Source organism: Theobroma cacao, chromosome 9, assembly GCF_000208745.1.
Source record: "Theobroma cacao cultivar B97-61/B2 chromosome 9, Criollo_cocoa_genome_V2, whole genome shotgun sequence".
NCBI classification, from domain to species: domain Eukaryota; kingdom Viridiplantae; phylum Streptophyta; class Magnoliopsida; order Malvales; family Malvaceae; genus Theobroma; species Theobroma cacao.
This window is the reverse complement of record NC_030858.1, coordinates 29714121-29732802: the sequence shown is the minus strand read 5'-3', so window position 1 is coordinate 29732802 and position 18682 is coordinate 29714121. Positions and strand designations below refer to the sequence as shown.

Below are 18682 nucleotides of genomic sequence, written 5' to 3'. Positions count from 1 at the left end.
AAAAAGAAATAAACGGAGCCAAAATAAGAATGGTGGAGTTGCGTCAGTGGTGATGCTGGAATCCTTCATCCACCATTATTCGGTCAAATTATGAGAAAATTAAGATCTTCAAGTTCCCATCCAGCTAATACAAAGTCAGCAGCCTTTTTATTTGTCAGACTCAGACACTTTTTTTTCCTACAACTAGCAGCCAAAAATATGCCCAATGTCTCACTTGGGCACGTTCCATGTCCCATCTGCCCATTTCTCACCCGCCTGTCTCCGTCGTTTTCTCACCCTCCGATCACCACAAACCTACCTGGCAGGCATAGATATATTACAAAAATGTTTTTTCATGGATTATTTGTTCTATTAGTCTCAACAATTCCTAATGTTATTCTTTTTATTTTCAGCATAATTTAATCGAGGACTTGAATATTTAATCTAAATTAACAAAGTAAATTTTATAAACTAAAATAATAATCCAAATCAATAAATTAATTGATTAAGATGGTGATGGTATAGTATGCCAACTTTGACATGACACGGTATCCACACGTGGAGATTCAAGAGGCAGACCACGCTACGCCACTAAGTAGCAGATTACTTGGCAAGTGAATACGGGTTGTTTTTTTTTTTTTGGATTTAAAAAAATGGAAAAGGAAAGAAAGAAAGAAAGAAAGAAAAGATGCAGATCAAGAGAATGAACAGGAACACAAAGAAGAGGAACACCCAAAGTGGGGCCCGTACCCAAAAATCTCTAATTGTCTGACTACCAAACAATTTCCTGGGATAAGGAAAGGATGAAAAAGGAATGATCTTTATTACTATCACCAGTTTTACATAATCCACAACGTCAATCCCCTCAACAATATTATGGCACATGTTCATGTGATGGCAGTAGCTGCAGCTCTCACAACTTTATAAAACCCCTTCCCTTTTCTCCCTTTTTTCGTTATTTCTCTCCTTCCCAGCACTCGAAACCATGTCTCCCAGCAAGCTTGATTCCACTGTAATCAAATTTTCTCTCCCTCTCTCTCTTCGTCTTTGTACATTCATATACGCATGTTTTACATGGCTTGTTTACATGTCTTTGATGCTTAATTCTGCAAATTTTTTGACTTTGCTTGTTGGGTTGTTTGCTTTGCTGTAATAAGGGTTTGTTTTTCAGTCTATCTGCTGTTGAGTTGCTTAGTGGCTGCTGAATTATTGTCTTTTTTGATAACTTTTTTTTTTCATTTTTATTTTTTGTCGTTGGTAGAGCAACTTTTGGGTTACGGTAATGAAACTGATATAACAGAAATTTTGGAAACTTTAATTTGATCAGAAACGGATAAATGGATGAAAATATTGAATTGGGCATGTAATACAGAACATAGGGCTTCTGGAAGTTCTGAACTTCTCCTACAATTTTGTGGTTTTTCATAAACTATGAAATTAAATTATCTTGTTGGAATTTTATTCTTTGCAGATTAAGTTTTATGCGTATTCATGCACATGTGATGTATGATTGCTGCTATAATCTCTGACTGTTGATTCATTACTATTTGTCTTTGGTTGACCCGAAGTATGTGTTGGCCTGTTAAACAGGCAAAAGGATGTTTAATTCTTTTTCCATGTCTATTTTGTCGGAATTCATCGCTTCTGTTGTTAGAGTCGTTTCAGCTGCATGTCTATTTTCTAAATCCGATCTTGGATCAACATATTTATGGAAGAATTGACCAAAGTTTAATGTTGGAACTATTCTAATTTCCGTATAAGAAGCCACGTGGAAGAGTTACTGATGATTTTCTCTTTATTTGGATACGTATGTTGCTGGCAGTATTCTTTCCTTATAATAGATTTTTAGACATTTATGGAATCATGAGGCAGTCTGTTTTGCATTGTTATTTCTAAATCTATAGGTACTGCTAACTTTTTAATGTGTTGGACGGGGAACAATTATGAAAAAAAATAAAAGTGAATGAGGTGAAACTACTAATTATTTTTCAATCTGTAAAATGCATTAATTAATCTAGGCTTTTTTTGATTGTTGCATATCTATGTGCTTTTTGCATCTTTAGGCTTTTCTATAAACTATAAAGCACAAGCAAAGAGTGTAATGCAAAATCATGTTTGATTGAGAATGAGCAAATGACTAAACTGTAATATGTATTCAAACAAATGCTTCTGTGCAGACGTAAATCATACTTTTTTGATCAAGTAACAAATATAATAATCAACCACAGCCATAGAGAATGAGATGCAATCCTTCATCAATGGGTTCTCTGTGTGAGTTAACATGTATTACCATAAAGTACATTGCGATCATTGTCATCAATTATATCCTTCATTAATGGTTTATATATCTTAAAAAGGCATATATTGTTTTATGGTTGGGATCAATGTCATATATATCAACCTTGAACAGGCTTCCTTTGGAAATGGGGATGCAAGTATTTCTTGCTCAAAGCCAGAGAATGGTTTGGTTGATTCACTTTCTCTTTTCCATTCTGAGAAGGCAGTGGAAGAACTCCTTCAACAAACTCCTGTTGAAGGAATGGATGAACATCTAATAGAGTTCTCAGAAGCTTTGAGAAGTATGTTTATTTCATTGTTGAAAGCATTTATGTCTTCCAATTGAACTATCTGTTGTTTATTTCATTCTTGTAAGCCTTTACGTTTTCCAATTGAACTATCTGTTGTTTATTTCATTCTTGATGCTTATATTATTTTGAATACAATACTAGCTGTTGCAAAGGCATTAAGACGAGCTGCTGAAGGAAAGGCTTCTGCACAAGCTGAGGCTGCTGAATGGAAGCGTAGATATGAGCTGGAGAGAACCAGGAATATACAGATGGAGCGTAAAGGTTTTTAAGATTAAATTGCATAGCTTTTCTGTCATATGTCTTTCATATGTTAGGTATTTGATAAATAATTATTGATAATGCAAATTGACCTACACGAGAAAAAAAAAAAAGCTTGAACCTGACTTGACAAAAGCTACAGATGAGGTTTCTTTTGCTAGCTGTTTGATTTATGCCTACAACCTAATCTAGCTCGGTTAAAAGATATTTCTGAGATTGTCAATCGCTTAATTGAATGGTGCATATCCAACTTCATTTGTCTGGTTTGTATCTGTACTTGTCATTGGTCTTCCTCCTCCTAGAAGAACATGCTTGTTTTATAGACAATTTGTTTCTTGATGGCCCGATGTTTGGTATTTAGCCTCCTAACCTTATAACCATTAAGAAGGTATAAAAAAACACCTGCAATGTTCCTCGTTATGTGAATTATTTTTCAATTTGGCATCTGTTCGTATGTATTTATTCATAGGAAAACACTTCATGAGCAGTTATGCATCTATCTTTCTATATTTCTACTTGAAAATGTCCCTGCACAGGGTAGGTAATGAGTCACTTTTGGAATGTCATGTATCTTGTTTACACAGTTCTTTGTGATTTTTATGCCATTAAACTAAATAAAAAATTTTCCTTAGTTTGTTAATTTGAGTATTTTAAATGTAAAGCATCTTTCAAGTTATATAGCCCTATAATATAAGGCTCCTATTGTCACATTAATCAAACTTATGGATCTCTTCTTGGATATGTCAAATCAAGATATCTATAGCTAGTAAATGCACCAAAGAAGGTTAATGGATAATGATAATGCTAATGGCTAATATATAAACTTGATATGATAAAAGATCACTTGCTTCATTAAGTATTCACGTTCCTTTTACTACTTTGTTGTATGTTTCCTTGAACTGCTAATACAAAATTAATGTGATGAAAATCTCCACTTCTATTTGATGTTATTTCATTTCTAGTTTAAACAAACTGAAGAAATACTCATGTTGTAGTTTTTGAATTCTCATAGCTTTGGGTTACTTGAGCACCAAATTCAATTAATGCCCCTTACATATTTAGTGCCTTGAGGATTCTGCTATGGTACTAGATAATTGAAAGGTTTTAGTTTGAACTAACTGAAGAATTACTCATGCTGTAGTTTCTGATTTCTCATAGCTATGGGTTACTTAGGCAACAAATTCAATTAATGCCACTTACCTATTTAGTACCTTGAGGATTCTGCTATGGTCCTAGATAATAGATAGGTCTGGTTTGGGTGTTCTGCGAGTTAGATTCTATGCAATTAGATGTTGCTAATCATTTAGCTTCGGCAAGCAATTTTATATTGCCAATAATTTGTTTGCTGAATATTGGAAATCCTTTGACACTGCTATCAGGAGGCTTCCTTCGATAATAAAGTCACTAGATTTGACTTCCAACGGAATACCATTTAAGATGGAATTTAATACATCTTACATTGCCTAAAGACTTAACACATTTTAGTTGGAGAATGCGGTATTCCATTTAGACTCATGTAATTTAAAATACTCCTCAAAAGGCTCCAAAACAAAGCCTCTTTGCTCACATGTTTTTCCTATGCGCCTGATTGAAAATGTGCATAAGGAAGGAAGGATGACAAGGTGCTTTTAAAGTTAAATTAGCCTATTTGAGTTACTATGACCTTTGATAAAATTATAATCTTCATAAAGAAAATAATCAACAGAGTTGAAGTTAAACCAGGCAGTTCTCAAAAGCATGATCTGTTTTCTATTTTAAAGTTCTGCAGGGACAAGTTGCATGTCAGCCCTTCTGGAGGCTGCTAAGAGAAGTAATAGTTGTTCTTAGGAACTTTATAGTTGCTAAATAATTTTTTGGAAGTGAAATTATGAAATTATGATCAGCAATAGAGGAAATGTGGTGGGCTGGTTTTCTTATGTGAGGTCTCACTGGGGTTAATGTGTCAGTGACATGCTGACTCAGACTGAAGAAAACTAGCATGAGGATCCTTATTTTCGATTTCTTGATATTTCTTCGAAGTTTGATGAAGTACACCAAATTGATTGAAGCATGAGAAGTACCAATTAGACTAAGATGGATGTATATTTGGGGATAGGAAAAGAAAAATGGGTTAATACTTAGTACCTAACCAAACACTCTCCTATCAATAAGTTGCATAAAATTTTGATGATAAATCATCTTAAGATTACCCTTCTTTTATTAATTGGTTACTCTTCCATTACTTGATAATTTTTAGCTAGCACTCTATCTATAAGTTAGGGAATCCCCATTTGTCTGATTCTAATGTAACTGTTAACTTTGAATATAGCCTTCACAATTTTTTTATGGTCTTTGAAGGGCTTACTTTTATCTAATTAATAGCTTATATTTGATATTATAGTACCATTTTTTTACCCATTATTTTTCAAACCCTAACAAGAAACATCATATATGAAGCCTGTTTGCTTTTGAATAATTGGCTACTCCACCATCTACCTTGGTTATAACTGTGATGGAACTAAATGGTCATTCCAAATATTCGCTTGAAGTGTGAGCCCTACCTGTGAACATTATGCCATTTTCCTTCACTTGACCTTGCTTCATGTCATCTCTTTTGCTTAGATGGATCTTTGTCTTGATGTATTTTATTTGTTTCCAGATTTGACCCGCAATTCTTACTGCCAGTTAACTTCTTGAGCAACTTTAAGATGCTTAAGCCAGGTGAAACAGGGGTTTGAAAAATAACTTTTAGGTATTTTAAAAGTTGAAAGTGAGTTTCTGGAGACTAAAAGCTGAAACTCCAAACGAGAATTTCCAAAAGAGTTGCAATGTGAAGCTGGTAGACACATTTAATGCAATGATTATATACAAATTATGTTTTAAGTTATTTCAAATAATTCTAATACGATAACACTTGTCGAAAAGCTATACTTCAACAGTACTTTTTATGGCAACTCGAGTTGGGCCAAAGAGACTCTTATTCTATCAATATTTTACTAATCTTTTTTCATCCTTGCGTCTAAACTTGATACTGGTCAGAACATTCTTAACCAGCCTCATTGATTTCTTAACTTTCAATCTAGCCTGGTTATGAATGTGTCTCTCAAGTTTTCTACTTCAATTTTGTGGAGCACGAAGTCCTAAAGATATTTTGGATCGATATAGAATAAATTTAAGACTTTATTTGGATTTCTCATTGGATTTACTGTATGATATGAGAGGTTTCTAATAGCCTTGATTTTTGAAAACATCATAAGAATTTTTCATCACTCTGAATATTTGGACAATGTCTTCGTTTTTCTTTCTTCTTTTTTTTCTCATGAACAATTTTGCTTTCTTCTTCTTCTTCTTCTTCTTTGAAGATCTGCTCCACTCGTCTTGTGTGATTTTCCTTCCTGCTATATAATAAAAGTTACTTATCATAAGGAGGATAAAGTTGTACTCGCTTTATTATGTGGGAGCAGCTTTCGGACCTTCCGGTTTGCTTGTTTCATACGTAATGACAAAATAGACAATTTGTTTGGTTTTTGTAAGTTTGCTAATCAAATTTTGGACTCATTATTATCAGATTCTGGCTATTCCAGTATCAGGCAATAATATTTGTGAAATGCTTCGAAGTTGGTGGACTTGGACTTCTCTAGATAATGCAACAGGAATGATAAGAATTATGCTTCCATGTCTTGTCTCCTGGGATGTTTGGAAAGAACGAAATAAGAGAGTATCGGAAGGTATTTGCTGAAACTATCGCAGTACTATCAGTCATCTTGTTGCTTCCATTAAAGAATCATCACGGCCTATCTAAAAGAATGTGATATTTGTTTCACTGGTTGGGATTAGTTTTCATGCAAACTTCACAGCATCCTGAAAAACTGTCAAAGCCACAATGCTTTGTTAAAGTTACTTCACTTGCAAGAGTTTTGGGAGTCTATGGTTAAAGGTTTATCTGATGCTTATGCAAGTCTTTGGTACAATTAACTCTATTAGAGTTGTATAAATGATTAGAAGGAAATGAAATGGTTTGGGTGTTTAAGAAATGTATTTTTTGTTCTCTGAAATGAAAGCCAAGTGAAAGGTTGGTTGTTGCGCCCTCGGCCTCTTTGCGGAGGATAATGGATTCTGGAGATATTCGTTAAGTGAAGCAAATTAGGTGTAAACTATGCAGTTAATCTTCCCTGTGATAATGCTTCAATAGGGATGGTAATAGCTCCATAGAGTTCTACTTGTATATTAGTAATATAGCATACCTTAGCATACGCATTAAGAGTTTTAGTTGTAAATTTCAATTGACTTCAATCATTCACTGGGGTGACTTTGTCATCATCCATATTTTATCTTCTCAAAGTGGGGTCTATGTAGGGGTTTATTGGAAATGTTCAACATTTTTGCATGAAATTGGCTACTTGAGTTACTTGAACACACTTATTTGGGCTTCAGAGCTCTGGAAGGTTTTCTATTGGATCAGAGAATGGCACAAACGTCTCTGTTTCTCATCTCTAAGTGTCATTGTGTATCAGTACAAATTCATGTTTAATTCTTAAAATACAATAGATTTGTAACTAGCTCTTCACTAATTACTTTTGTGCTCAGGCTTCCATTCTCAACTTTCTTTATGTGGTGTATCTGGCATTTAAATTTTTAGTGTGCGTTCTGTTACAACTAGTTTTATGAAATGCCCCTGTAATAATCTGTTCAAGTTCTTGTTGTCATTTATTGCTTCTCCATCTCATATTGAATTTTGTTACTACAATATGAGTAATTAATTGTTTCCTTTCCAACCTAGTTTTATTTTAATTTCTTATTATTTCTTTTCAATCCTGAATTGGCAGAAGCCATCATCTGAGGCCAATGTTTTTTCTAATAATTTTTTTATGTTTTAGTCATGCTAACCCACTGGAAAGAAAACACTGACTATTTGATTATAAAAATAAACCTCCTCATGTGAATATTTACTCGTAGTGCCTATTTTGGTTGATGGGCTAGCTCATGACCTCTCAGAATCAGAGTAAAAGTAATTAAAGTGGTTTTCAGAGGTTATCTTCTTTTTTTCCCTTATAGATTGCGTTGGATAGCATTGAGTTTCTTTAAGTACTGTATCGTGAACCCTATCCTTTTCTGGCCATTCCTACATTTTATATTGCTGAACCAACTTGCAGTTGTTGGTTTTGATATTTCATTTTTCCTTTATACTTTCCCCCCCCTGGGCAAAATAGCAAGCTGGCTGATTGAGGCACTTCACTATATAGTTGGGATCTTCTTCAAATAGATGTTGTTATCTAAAGTTGGCACCACTGAAAAGCAAAATCAATAGTGGATCATGATGGTATTCGGTAGACTGGGTCAGGGGAAAATGATAACAAAAAGCTTTACATTCTGTTGTTGTATGGATTGCTGATGTCAAGCCTACGATTGATGATATACCTCTTTCAGGAAACTCTTACGGGATGTAGCAGATCTTTTATCAGAAATCTTCTAGCACTTTAGCCAGGAGAAAAATTGTTGGACTTTCCAACAGATATCATTTAGTGGGGCATTCCAATTTATCTTCCATATAAATCCTTGATAAAGATCTTGTTTGTACATTGCTACTATTGAGATGTCAAGAGTCCTTAGTTTCTTGTGTTCGTCCCTATGTTAAATATTGGGAGGAATTATGCTGGTGTGGAAAATTCAAGATACTTGCTTTGTTTGGAGTAGAAACTGGTCTCTTTATGTTATAGACAAATATGGAAAGGTATATTGGATCTGTACAAAAGTTAGGAAACAGCTTAAACCCATCTGATTTTGAGAGATAAATATATGATCAGGAGACATTGAATGTTGTCCTCATCACGGTACTCTTCTGTGTCAACATTCAAGAAATGTTGGGTGGGGGGTTTGGTTTGCACTCCAGATTAGTGCTTGCTTCTCAGCCATACTTAAGTCTTACAAATATGGCCGTAGGAACCTGACTTAAACATGTGAAATTCTTAAAATTATGGAAAGCCTATTTGTTTAGGCTTGTGTATGTCCATTAATCTATATTGTTCTCATTCTCATTTTTTGCTTTTGAATACGTTGACTAACTGGTAACTTTAGGTTTTATATGCTTTTCCTTCCTCTGAGGAGCACTAAGTTCCTGTACTTCATAGTCATGATTATGGTTCTCTATTGCACTTCTTGCTCTTGTATGTGTTGACCTTTGTATCTTGCTTTAAAGTCTCATATAAATGCTCTTACTTTTTTAAAAAATTGCTAGCTCGAATTGCAGAGTGGTTCTCTGCAGAGCAAAATGGGGATTTTGATTGTGGGAAGGTAGAGAACTCAGACAACCAATTGGTACAGCAGAATGAACCAGATGAGCATTCCGAGAAAGGCTGTATGAAGCATGGGATTTGCTCCCACGAGGTTCTTCGGGACAGAGAATCAGATTCCAATTCCAATGGGGATCATAATAAGATGATGAGAAAGGTACTGGTTTTTCTTATTAGCCTTCCACTTTAAATCAATTAGCTTCTCTTCTGGTCTTGTACACTTATCACCTGTCTGTTTTGATCTTTTGTCTAAATTTTACCATTTCCTGATTTTTGTTATGTTATTTGTTTTGTTTGGACAAAATTTTGGGAAGCTTTCGTTTCATGTTGTTGCTCTTATTTCAGGATTCTGTTTTTCCATATTTCTTTCCATAACAATGTATGCATTTTTGCAAACTAATTTGGAGGTACCTACAGCTGTAGCCTTTAGGTAAACAAATACAGAATAAGTCATAACAAAGAAACAATATCCAATTTACAGACTGTGAAGTTATTACTACCATAAATGCTTAGATTACATAATTAAAAACTATGTTTCCCGAGACAGGCATCATTTAAACTTTCATGGTGGTGCAAGGGTGAGAATGGTGATCAGCACAAGCATGACATTGTCTCTTTTGAAAAGGGGAATATTACGACTGCCGAACGCAGCAGTAAACAGGTATTGCTTCCTATATTCTGTTAGGAAGCTTTTGTTTGCTGCGATTTTGTAAGTAATTTAATTTCTATATTGTACTGATATAAGCTTGTTTTGTTTCTTAGTATCTTCTCTTAGAATATCATTTGAATTTGTTTGTTTATTGTGCCTCCTATCTGTCATCTAGTGAATCCTTGTTTCTTTTCAGATTTCTCTGAAGTGGGAATCTGACCCACAGACTGTGCTTATTTTGACAAAACCAAATTCAGTCTCTGTCCGAATTCTTTGTGCACAAATGGTCAGGTATGAACTTGAAATTGATAACTAGTTTTACATTGTGCAATTCTGAATGTGAGTTTTCACGCAACTTGCTTTTAGTCTTATGCCAATCACTGCAAATCTTTTCAAGACATTCAAAATAATTTGTGTTTTATTGTGCTTCACTTGCTTTAGAGTTTCTTGTGTTCTTGCTTGGAATCAATTCTTTTGCATCCTGCTTTTTGATCTTTATTGAAGTGGCTTGTCAATACTATGCCATCTCTCTTCTCTGTGCCTTCCCTGAATGACTCATCCATGTCCTATGGTTTAATATTGGGACCTGTCGTATTTGTTTGATGCGACTGTACTTTGGGTACTAGGAGCCATCCAAGGTTAGATGCGTATATGCTCTTAAATGTATTTGCTTTCTTTAAAGCTAAAAAGGTTATAGTTTCTTTGGAGTGCATTTAGATGAGGGATTTGGAGGGAATTCATTCGTAGAGGGAATTTTAAAATTTTAAAAACAAAATTACTTTGTTCGGCAATATAAAACTGGGAATTGTCAAAATTCTTGGAATTTGGATGAGGAATTTTGAAGGCTGAAATATGTCATTTCAAATTTTACCTCTTGAGGTGGAATTTGTAAAATTCCTTGGTTTTTTATTATGATATCAACATTTATTATGTTTCCTTGTTTTACACAACTTTTTCTTTCTTTAATTTTAACTAAAGAAACTTACTTTAAAATATAGTTCTTGAATTTTTTGTATCCATTACATAAGTAAAAGGAAGCCCCGAAGGCTTCCTCCTCTAGCCACGTGGAGGTCATAGAAGAAAAGAAAAAAAGTCTTGAAGAAAGAAAAAGAGAGGTAGAAAGAGAAAGAAAAAAACACGTAGAAGGAAGCCCTTGTGCAACACACGGGCCATAGTCTAATTATTTATAATATCTATATATTTTTACAAATCTAATGACACCCATATTGCATTTGTTTTTTATTTTTTTCTATCCTAATATCATTATTCTTCTTCTATAATTACCTTTTTATCTTATCAAATTCCAATACTCAAATTTCATTCTAAAAAATAGTCATTCAGATAATACAATTATAAATGCTTTCATGTTAAATTGACGCATTTTAAAATGCTTTCATTTCAAAATCTTTCAAAATTTTAAAATCCCTTGTCCAAATGCAACCTTGGAATATTTTTGCAGGTTACCCAATACTTGAAATTGCTATCAGCTCTGTTTGAGAAATAAGTTTATTCAAACTCTCACTTCCATATCGAACAAGAAATTATCAATAAACAATATTTCCTTTTTCTTTTTATTGAAAGTGGCACATCTTTTGTCCTTTTCCTTAAATTTAAAATAGAACTCATAGAAGATAGAAAATAAAGAAAACAAAGGGGACCTGAGCTAAGCATGCCCTTTTTTTTTTTTTTGTGAAGCTTGTTTCTTTAAAGGGCACATGCCTAAGTTAGGGCACTTGGCCTGGAGGGTTGGATGGTGCTTTTGCTAGATTGCACTGTCACTTGACCACCTGGTCGGAACAAATGTTTATTGTGAAGAAATTTCTGCTTTTGCTTGTTTTCTTAAAAATTAAAGGTCCTAATTATTTAAAAAAACAAGGCACTGCAGGGTTTCCTAGTTCTTGCTACTAGATTATAGGGTGATGGTGTTTGAGCTGGTTGAGCTGTATGTGATATTAAATGTTTTAAGATAAAGTTTCCAATATCTTGGGATTGTACTTATTATTCTAAGGCTTTTCAACGTTACTTTAATTGTTGGTCACTTTAGTTCTCTGGATTTGCATTAACTTCTTTAACCGTGCTGGCTGTTGTCTTTATACTCTTACATGCCAGCATGACTTTTAAAGGCCAAAACTTTTTCTTTTATTGCATATTTCATTCTATCTGTCTCATTCTTCATCTTTAATCCAGATGGTTGAAAGAGAAGAAAAAATTAAACATTTATGTCGAACCACGCGTGAGAGTTGAGCTTCTGACAGAGTCATCTGACTTCAACTATGTACAAACATGGAAAGATGGTGAGCAGCTAGTCATTGATGCTTAATCAAATTCTGCTTATTGATGTAGTTGCTTTTACATTAACACCTAATTCCTCATGAATCAAATATCTGATCCTTGGCTCATTATATCTTCGATGCTGCCTGTACAGTAGCTTTAAATAGTGATGTTAAATTCTCTGGTTTGTTTTGGTGGCTCAGAAGTCTTTGTGGTTATTTTGTTTCATTGTCAGTTTGATTTGCTTATGTTGTTAGACTTTCAATACACTGTTTCTCTACTCGTAGTTAAAAGTCACAAGCAACAGAATGTGATTTAGGTTGCTAACAAGAGAAAAAACTAGGTTTAAGAGATTTCCATGTTGCGAAACAGTAACCTGGGAACATTGTAGCAAGAGAGAAGAAGAAGAAGAAGAAAGAATGCAGGAAATTCTCTATTTACTCTAATAAAAAATTCTCCAAGAATTTTCCTTAACAAAAGCATTTATTATAAATCAATTGTATTAATTATGCAATACGAAGAGATGTAAATAGGAAAATATTAGCTTGTTCTAAATAGAACTCTCAAACATCTAGACTAAAATTTGTAAAAAAGCACAGGTATTATAAACTAAAGTTCACATAAAGCCCTGATTACTCAACTAAAACTAAAGTACCCCAACAGCCATGACTAAAGCCCATTCTGGTAAATCCAAAATTACTAAAATACCCCTGAAATGCCAAACCTTATTTAAATTCTTAAAATTTTTATGCTAATGACCTGCTAACCCCAAAGATGCCTTCCCTAGGCCAAAGGGGCTTATATTTTGATGAAGAATCTTGATCTTAACCTTTGGTTTCCTAGGAGGATAAATTTTATCTAAACTGATGTGCCATCACTTGTTATATTGGGGAAATACCTGACCTGCTGTTTAATTTTCCTAAATTGGTTAGAGTACTGATTTGGCTGTTGAGCTAACTGTGGGCCAAATGCCAGCATATAAGGGGTGTCATTTGAGGTTGGCAACCCAAGGCTCAACCTGAGCACAACCTTTTGTGTCGATTTATTTCTTCTGGGTTCCTGTTTTTCATGGATCCAATTGGATCAGGTCCACTCTTAGAAATTGGGTTAACTAACCTGTCCCGATAATTCTTATAGTGTTCATTTGAAATTCTTTGACAAAAATTGAGGGGAAAAGGATGAAAAAAATACCAAAAATAAAAAACTAAAAATGTTTTTGTTTGTGGAACTAAGAGCCAATCCAATCTGACTGCCTTGTTCTTAAGGAAATCAGATCTATTCTAGGCCCAAACATCTATTGAACTGCATTTTATCCAACCCAATCCAACAAACTCAATTTGAATTGCTGTCCTTAATGTCAATTATCTTTTGATATAATTCTTTCAAACAAAAATAAAGTGCCTCCTTTTGTTGTATTCACATATATACCTTCTGGCTTCCACTACTAACGATATTCTGGGTCATATCATAATGCAAAGAACTGACGAAAATCATGTAAAATTATTCCATGTGGAACATGCACTTTTATTAATAGCCCTTTAAGTGAACTGCTTAAATTACTGAAAATTGAAATTCACAATTTTCTAAGTGAAATTTGAAGGTGAAGGGAGGACTTATTACACAATTTAGCATTTTATTAGAAGTTAAAACCATGTTTAAAGCTTTTAGACATGGACCTTATTACCTCTTAAGATTGTTATAATTTATTTTCCTCAGGTTCTGTTATCATCCATTAGTAATATATACTTTCATGTATGTAACATTAGTATTACAAGATAAAGTTGGTTATAAAATGGAATTTAAATTCAGTATTTCTATCTATCTAATAGTTTTAATTAAATTGGTTCTTAAATTTCAAAAATAAGATCTGAAAGTTATTGTTTTTAAATTCAGTGCTTATTGGAATTTGGAGCTGATGGTTGTGTACTTAATTTTTAATTATTATGTATCTTTGATGTATATTGTCATGTAACTTTTTTTTTTTTATACTTATTTACAAATTTATTATGTTGCTTTTTAGATAGGGAAATTTTGCTCCTACACACAAAAGTTGATCTAGTGATAACTCTTGGTGGCGATGGAACTGTTCTATGGGTACGTTGTTTCAGTTTGATTGAACTCATATTTTTTTAATGACATGATAAACCTTTGAGAATATCAAATGACATTTACGTTTGACATTTACAGTTGAGAATATTGAACTTTGGTTGGTACAATTCACTTTTTGTGTTAGAACAGATGGCATTTACATTTAGTTTTTTCTACATATCTTTATGAGGGATTTTAAACTTTGTTAAATGTTTGTGCCCTCTGCCTGGGTTTTGATGCTTGTGGTGTACCATCCTAATGATGAGTACCCTTTAGAGCCTACTGGAAACATGAGAAGAGATAGGTAGTCTGGAAAATCGATTGCATTAATGCAAGGAAAGTTAGTAAAACTAACTTTGACTGCATTATGCAGTTGATTCTGAGACACCTTATTTCTAAATTGGGGAGGGTTGGTCTGTAGAAAATATGAAAAGCCAGTGGCTCTCTGCTGCTTGTGTTGTTTCGGCTGACACATCCTTGAAATACTTTCTCATTTGTCATTGACAAGTCTTATATATATATATATTCATGGCTGCACAATCTTTGTAAGTCGCAACCTTGTTCAATTTGAGCACATCTATGTTTTTGTCATCACCGAAAGGGAAAATTTTCTTAATATTAGTAATGCACATCTTCATCCCAATCCTATGGGGATTTTCATGGTTTTAATCATTTGTTTAATGTTGAAAATTTGCAACTCTGAAAATGGATTCATTAAGGGACTGATCCTCATAGAACCTCCTTGGCCCTCTGAAACTCTATAAGAAATATTAGAACTATTGAAAATAATTCTAAAAATACTAAGATTTGCCCCTTCTTAAATTGGAAACAACAAATTACATATGGGTAATTGGTTACTCTAGTGTGCCAAAAGTGTAAGGTATACTTGTGTATAGGAGAATTGTTTGTCTATATTAATCAGATTTTTTATGTAAAGCTATGTGAGTGTTAGTTTCTTGAAACTTCTTTTTCCTGAAAACTTATGATCTTTCAAAAACAATTAAAATAAAGAAAGAAGGTTTGTGAGTTGAAATATTTGTTTCAAGACTTTGATAGCTTGAGACAAAATAACATTCTGTGCTTTTTTTAAAAAATAAATTTTCTAAGATGATTTTATTTTCATTTTTATGAAATTAAAAAAATACGTATTTTTTTTGTTTTTGGTGATTTTTATGAAATTCAAAACTGCCCCAGTTGACATCATTCTGAATCCATCCCTGGGTTCGTTTCTCAAAGTTTTAAACCATCAAGTCTTTATATGGAGGCAGGTTCTTCAACATGACTGAAATCATTGGAACAGAACTTATCAATGCAAATAAATCTTGCACCCTTCGAATTTCTTCTGAGCTACTTATGTTTGTTGTTTTGTTATTTATTTTTAATTTCTTCTTAATTCATGCTTAGCAGCATTTGTCATCTGTTTTTCTTTGCAGGCAGCATCAATGTTCAAGGGACCGGTTCCTCCAATCGTTCCATTTTCTTTAGGGTCTTTGGGCTTTATGACTCCTTTTTGTATCCTTTCATTTTTTTGAAGTATTTCTTTAATGAAAGATGAATGAATTGATGATTGAAAATGGTTGTTTGAACATTCTTTTTGGATTTTAAATTGAGAATGCTTTTTAACTTGCTTACAAGAATTAAAAAGGATATTCTTTGACTTGTTCTAGATAGTGAACATTACAAAGAATGCCTTGATTCTGTCCTGAGGGGACCTATCAGTATAACATTACGACACCGCTTGCTGTGCCGTGTTGTTAGAGATGCAGCTAAAAATGAGTACGACACAGAAGAACCTATTCTTGTTCTAAATGAGGTTACGATTGATCGTGGAATATCATCGTACCTCACAAATCTGGAATGCTATTGTGACAATTCCTTCGTCACATGCGTGCAAGGGGATGGTTTGATTTTATCAACAACATCTGGTAGCACTGCATATTCATTGGCAGCTGGTGGATCAATGGTCCATCCACAGGTACTTTCTGATATTGTCATAACTGCCATCAAATTGGAAAATTCATGCTTGACCAAAGAACATAAGAACTTGTCAGATGACTTAAATTTTTATATGTTGCTTCCATATAGATTGGTTTCTCGGAATATAATACTTTATGGTACTATATTGAAACAAAGATTTATGCTAGTACTTAAAAATTTTAAAACTAGTCAGTGCCGCTCAGCTTCCTTGAAACACTGTTTTAGTTAAATGGTTACTTATAAGCTATAGTTTAAGAGCTAATGAACAATTAACATGTGACGAGGGCATTAAGCAAAACAAATTGTTTAAAGGAAATTAGATGAGTATATTCCCTTTGAACTCAGACTGCTAGACGAGATGGCTAGTGTATTTCCTTGATAGTGGAACAAACAACGATTTTGTCTATTTATACAGTAGAGAAATGGTGATAATGCCACTGCCCACAAGAACAGTATTTAAGTATGCTTTGCAGATTGTACAATAATGATAACAACAGTAATAAGAAAAAGTAAACATCAATGATAATGACAATGAAAGTATTGTCATTTTCTGCAAATTATAATTTTGGGTTATGTGTGGACTTCTATTAAATGATTTCTCTGTTATTCTGCCTACCCGATAACACTTTGGGAAGGGTGGATCCTCATGGAATTTCCTGGTGAAAAATAAGACCCTGATGAAGTCAATTTCGTATTGTGCATGATGCGTGTTAAGCATAAGACCGAGGTTCAAATGTGCTTTAGATCTGGTCATATGTTATGGTATAATATCTTTTAAAGAATTCCAGATGTTCACTGACAGGAAGCAACAGTTTGAGGGATATAAGGCTGATACCAAATGCTTCAGGGCTCTCTTGGAGTAACAGATTGCCCAAGTCAGGACTCATTTTAACTGCAAGGTTAACGAATTAAAAGAACATTTTTGAGTGTTTGGTTGGAAAGTTTAATCCTTCAGAGCATCAGTAATTCTTGATGTAGATTGTTATTCAACCAAATTAGATGTCTAGGAAATGAAATATTAAGAATGAAAAAGTTTAGACAAATGCCTGGTAATACTAAGAAGCCTAAAACTTGACATTTTCTGGAAGTTATAGATAGCAGCAAGGCAAGTAGAGAAGATGCTTGAGATAGAGATGTCAAACGAAATTTACATGTGCTGTACTTAATTCTGATTCTAGTCAGCTAAGCCTTGAAGAATGGTTCAAGGCAGGGGCATCTATGGATAAAATTGGCACAAGGTGGGCTTTTTGTGGGATATTATCTTTTGAAACGGATAGTATCAATGAAAGGGTGAAAGAATCTGTAGTTACTTAAAAAAGGAGTATTGTTCTTGGTTTATTTATCATCTTTGACAAATGAATTGTTTTTTTTTGTTTTTTTGCTTGTGGAGATCTTCTAAATGAACATTGGGCAACATAACGGTTGCTGTTTTATCATAGGTGTTTCATAATGTTGTTTTATTGCTACTTGTTTTTCTGTTTAGTTTCAGAACCTGATCGTGATCATTTAGCTAAAAATATATTGCTCGTACGCTCTTATAATTGTAGGTCCCTGGTATTTTGTTCACACCAATTTGTCCACATTCATTATCCTTTCGACCTCTGATATTGCCTGAGCATGTAACAGTGCGAATAGTGGTGCCTTTTAATAGCAGAAGTCCTGCTTGGGCATCATTTGATGGAAAGGACAGAAAACAATTGGCTGCTGGGGATGCTCTTTTGTGCAGTATGGCACCTTGGCCTGTTCCTACAGCTTGTCAAGTTGATTCTACTAATGATTTTTTACGCAGCATCCACGATGGCCTTCATTGGAATCTGAGGAAGACCCAGTCGTTTGATGGTCCTCGGGATTTATAGGACATATTCCAAACGTAAGCCTCAGCATTTCTAGTTGGAATTCTAACTAATACATGTTATATGTTTCAGTGTCATTGTAGGAAGGGGAAAGATAAATTCAAAAATTCAAATGGCTGTAACTTTTTATCATAGTATTAGTGTCTACATTTAAACAGTTTTCCCCTTGAGGTTGAAGAAAGGAACTATGTATTTACCTTGCTGCTGATGATAACGAAAATTATAGTTAAGAGATTATATCTGTATATCATTATGAGATAAAGAGAGGCATAGTAGTATTTTACATTCAAAAAATTGTCAAACAAAGTATATAGGTTCAAAAATACAAGCATTGGATACATGTCTGAGTTTTTCTTTATTTATATTTCTAAGTATACAGGGAAAATGCATGGTTTCCTTTCTACCAGCCTATTCCCCTTCTGTCTCTTTCATTTGAGATATTGTTTTCAAGTAGTGCTATTTGATTGTTTTCAAAATTGGCTCAATGCTGCAACATGAAGTAACAAAATATTTATAAATAATTATAATACCATGCAAAAAAGCTAATATAAGACCTTAATAGGAATGTAGAAGCAATTACTAAAAGTTAAAAGCAATAGAAATAAATATAATGAAATATAACATAATTAATATGTATTTATTTCAATAAATTAACATGAGATAAGCAAATGACCATAAAGCTGCCGATTAAATAATAAACCTTCATTAACAAATTGGCCCTCTATGCTTGATTCGAAGCTCTGTTGATCC

The 18682-nt window shown here is 33.7% G+C and overlaps 1 protein-coding gene across 3 annotated transcripts; it reads left to right on the top strand.

The window, feature by feature from the left end:
- On the top strand, positions 695-18290 carry LOC18589875 (NAD(H) kinase 1). Of its 3 annotated transcripts, XM_007015041.2 has the most exons (12): positions 695-991; positions 2390-2558; positions 2709-2828; positions 6389-6532; positions 9040-9251; positions 9642-9755; positions 9940-10034; positions 11931-12037; positions 14035-14108; positions 15536-15614; positions 15770-16077; positions 17627-18290. In XM_007015041.2, the coding sequence occupies exons 1-12, from the start codon at positions 965-967 to the stop codon at positions 17933-17935; spliced, it is 1758 nt and encodes a 585-aa protein (XP_007015103.2). In that variant the 5' UTR covers positions 695-964; the 3' UTR covers positions 17936-18290. The 3 variants fall into 3 exon arrangements, with proteins under 3 accessions (XP_007015103.2, XP_007015102.2, XP_007015105.2); XM_007015040.2 differs by lacking the exon at positions 6389-6532 and having other exon boundaries at positions 699-991; XM_007015043.2 differs by lacking the exon at positions 695-991 and having other exon boundaries at positions 2401-2558; positions 6373-6532.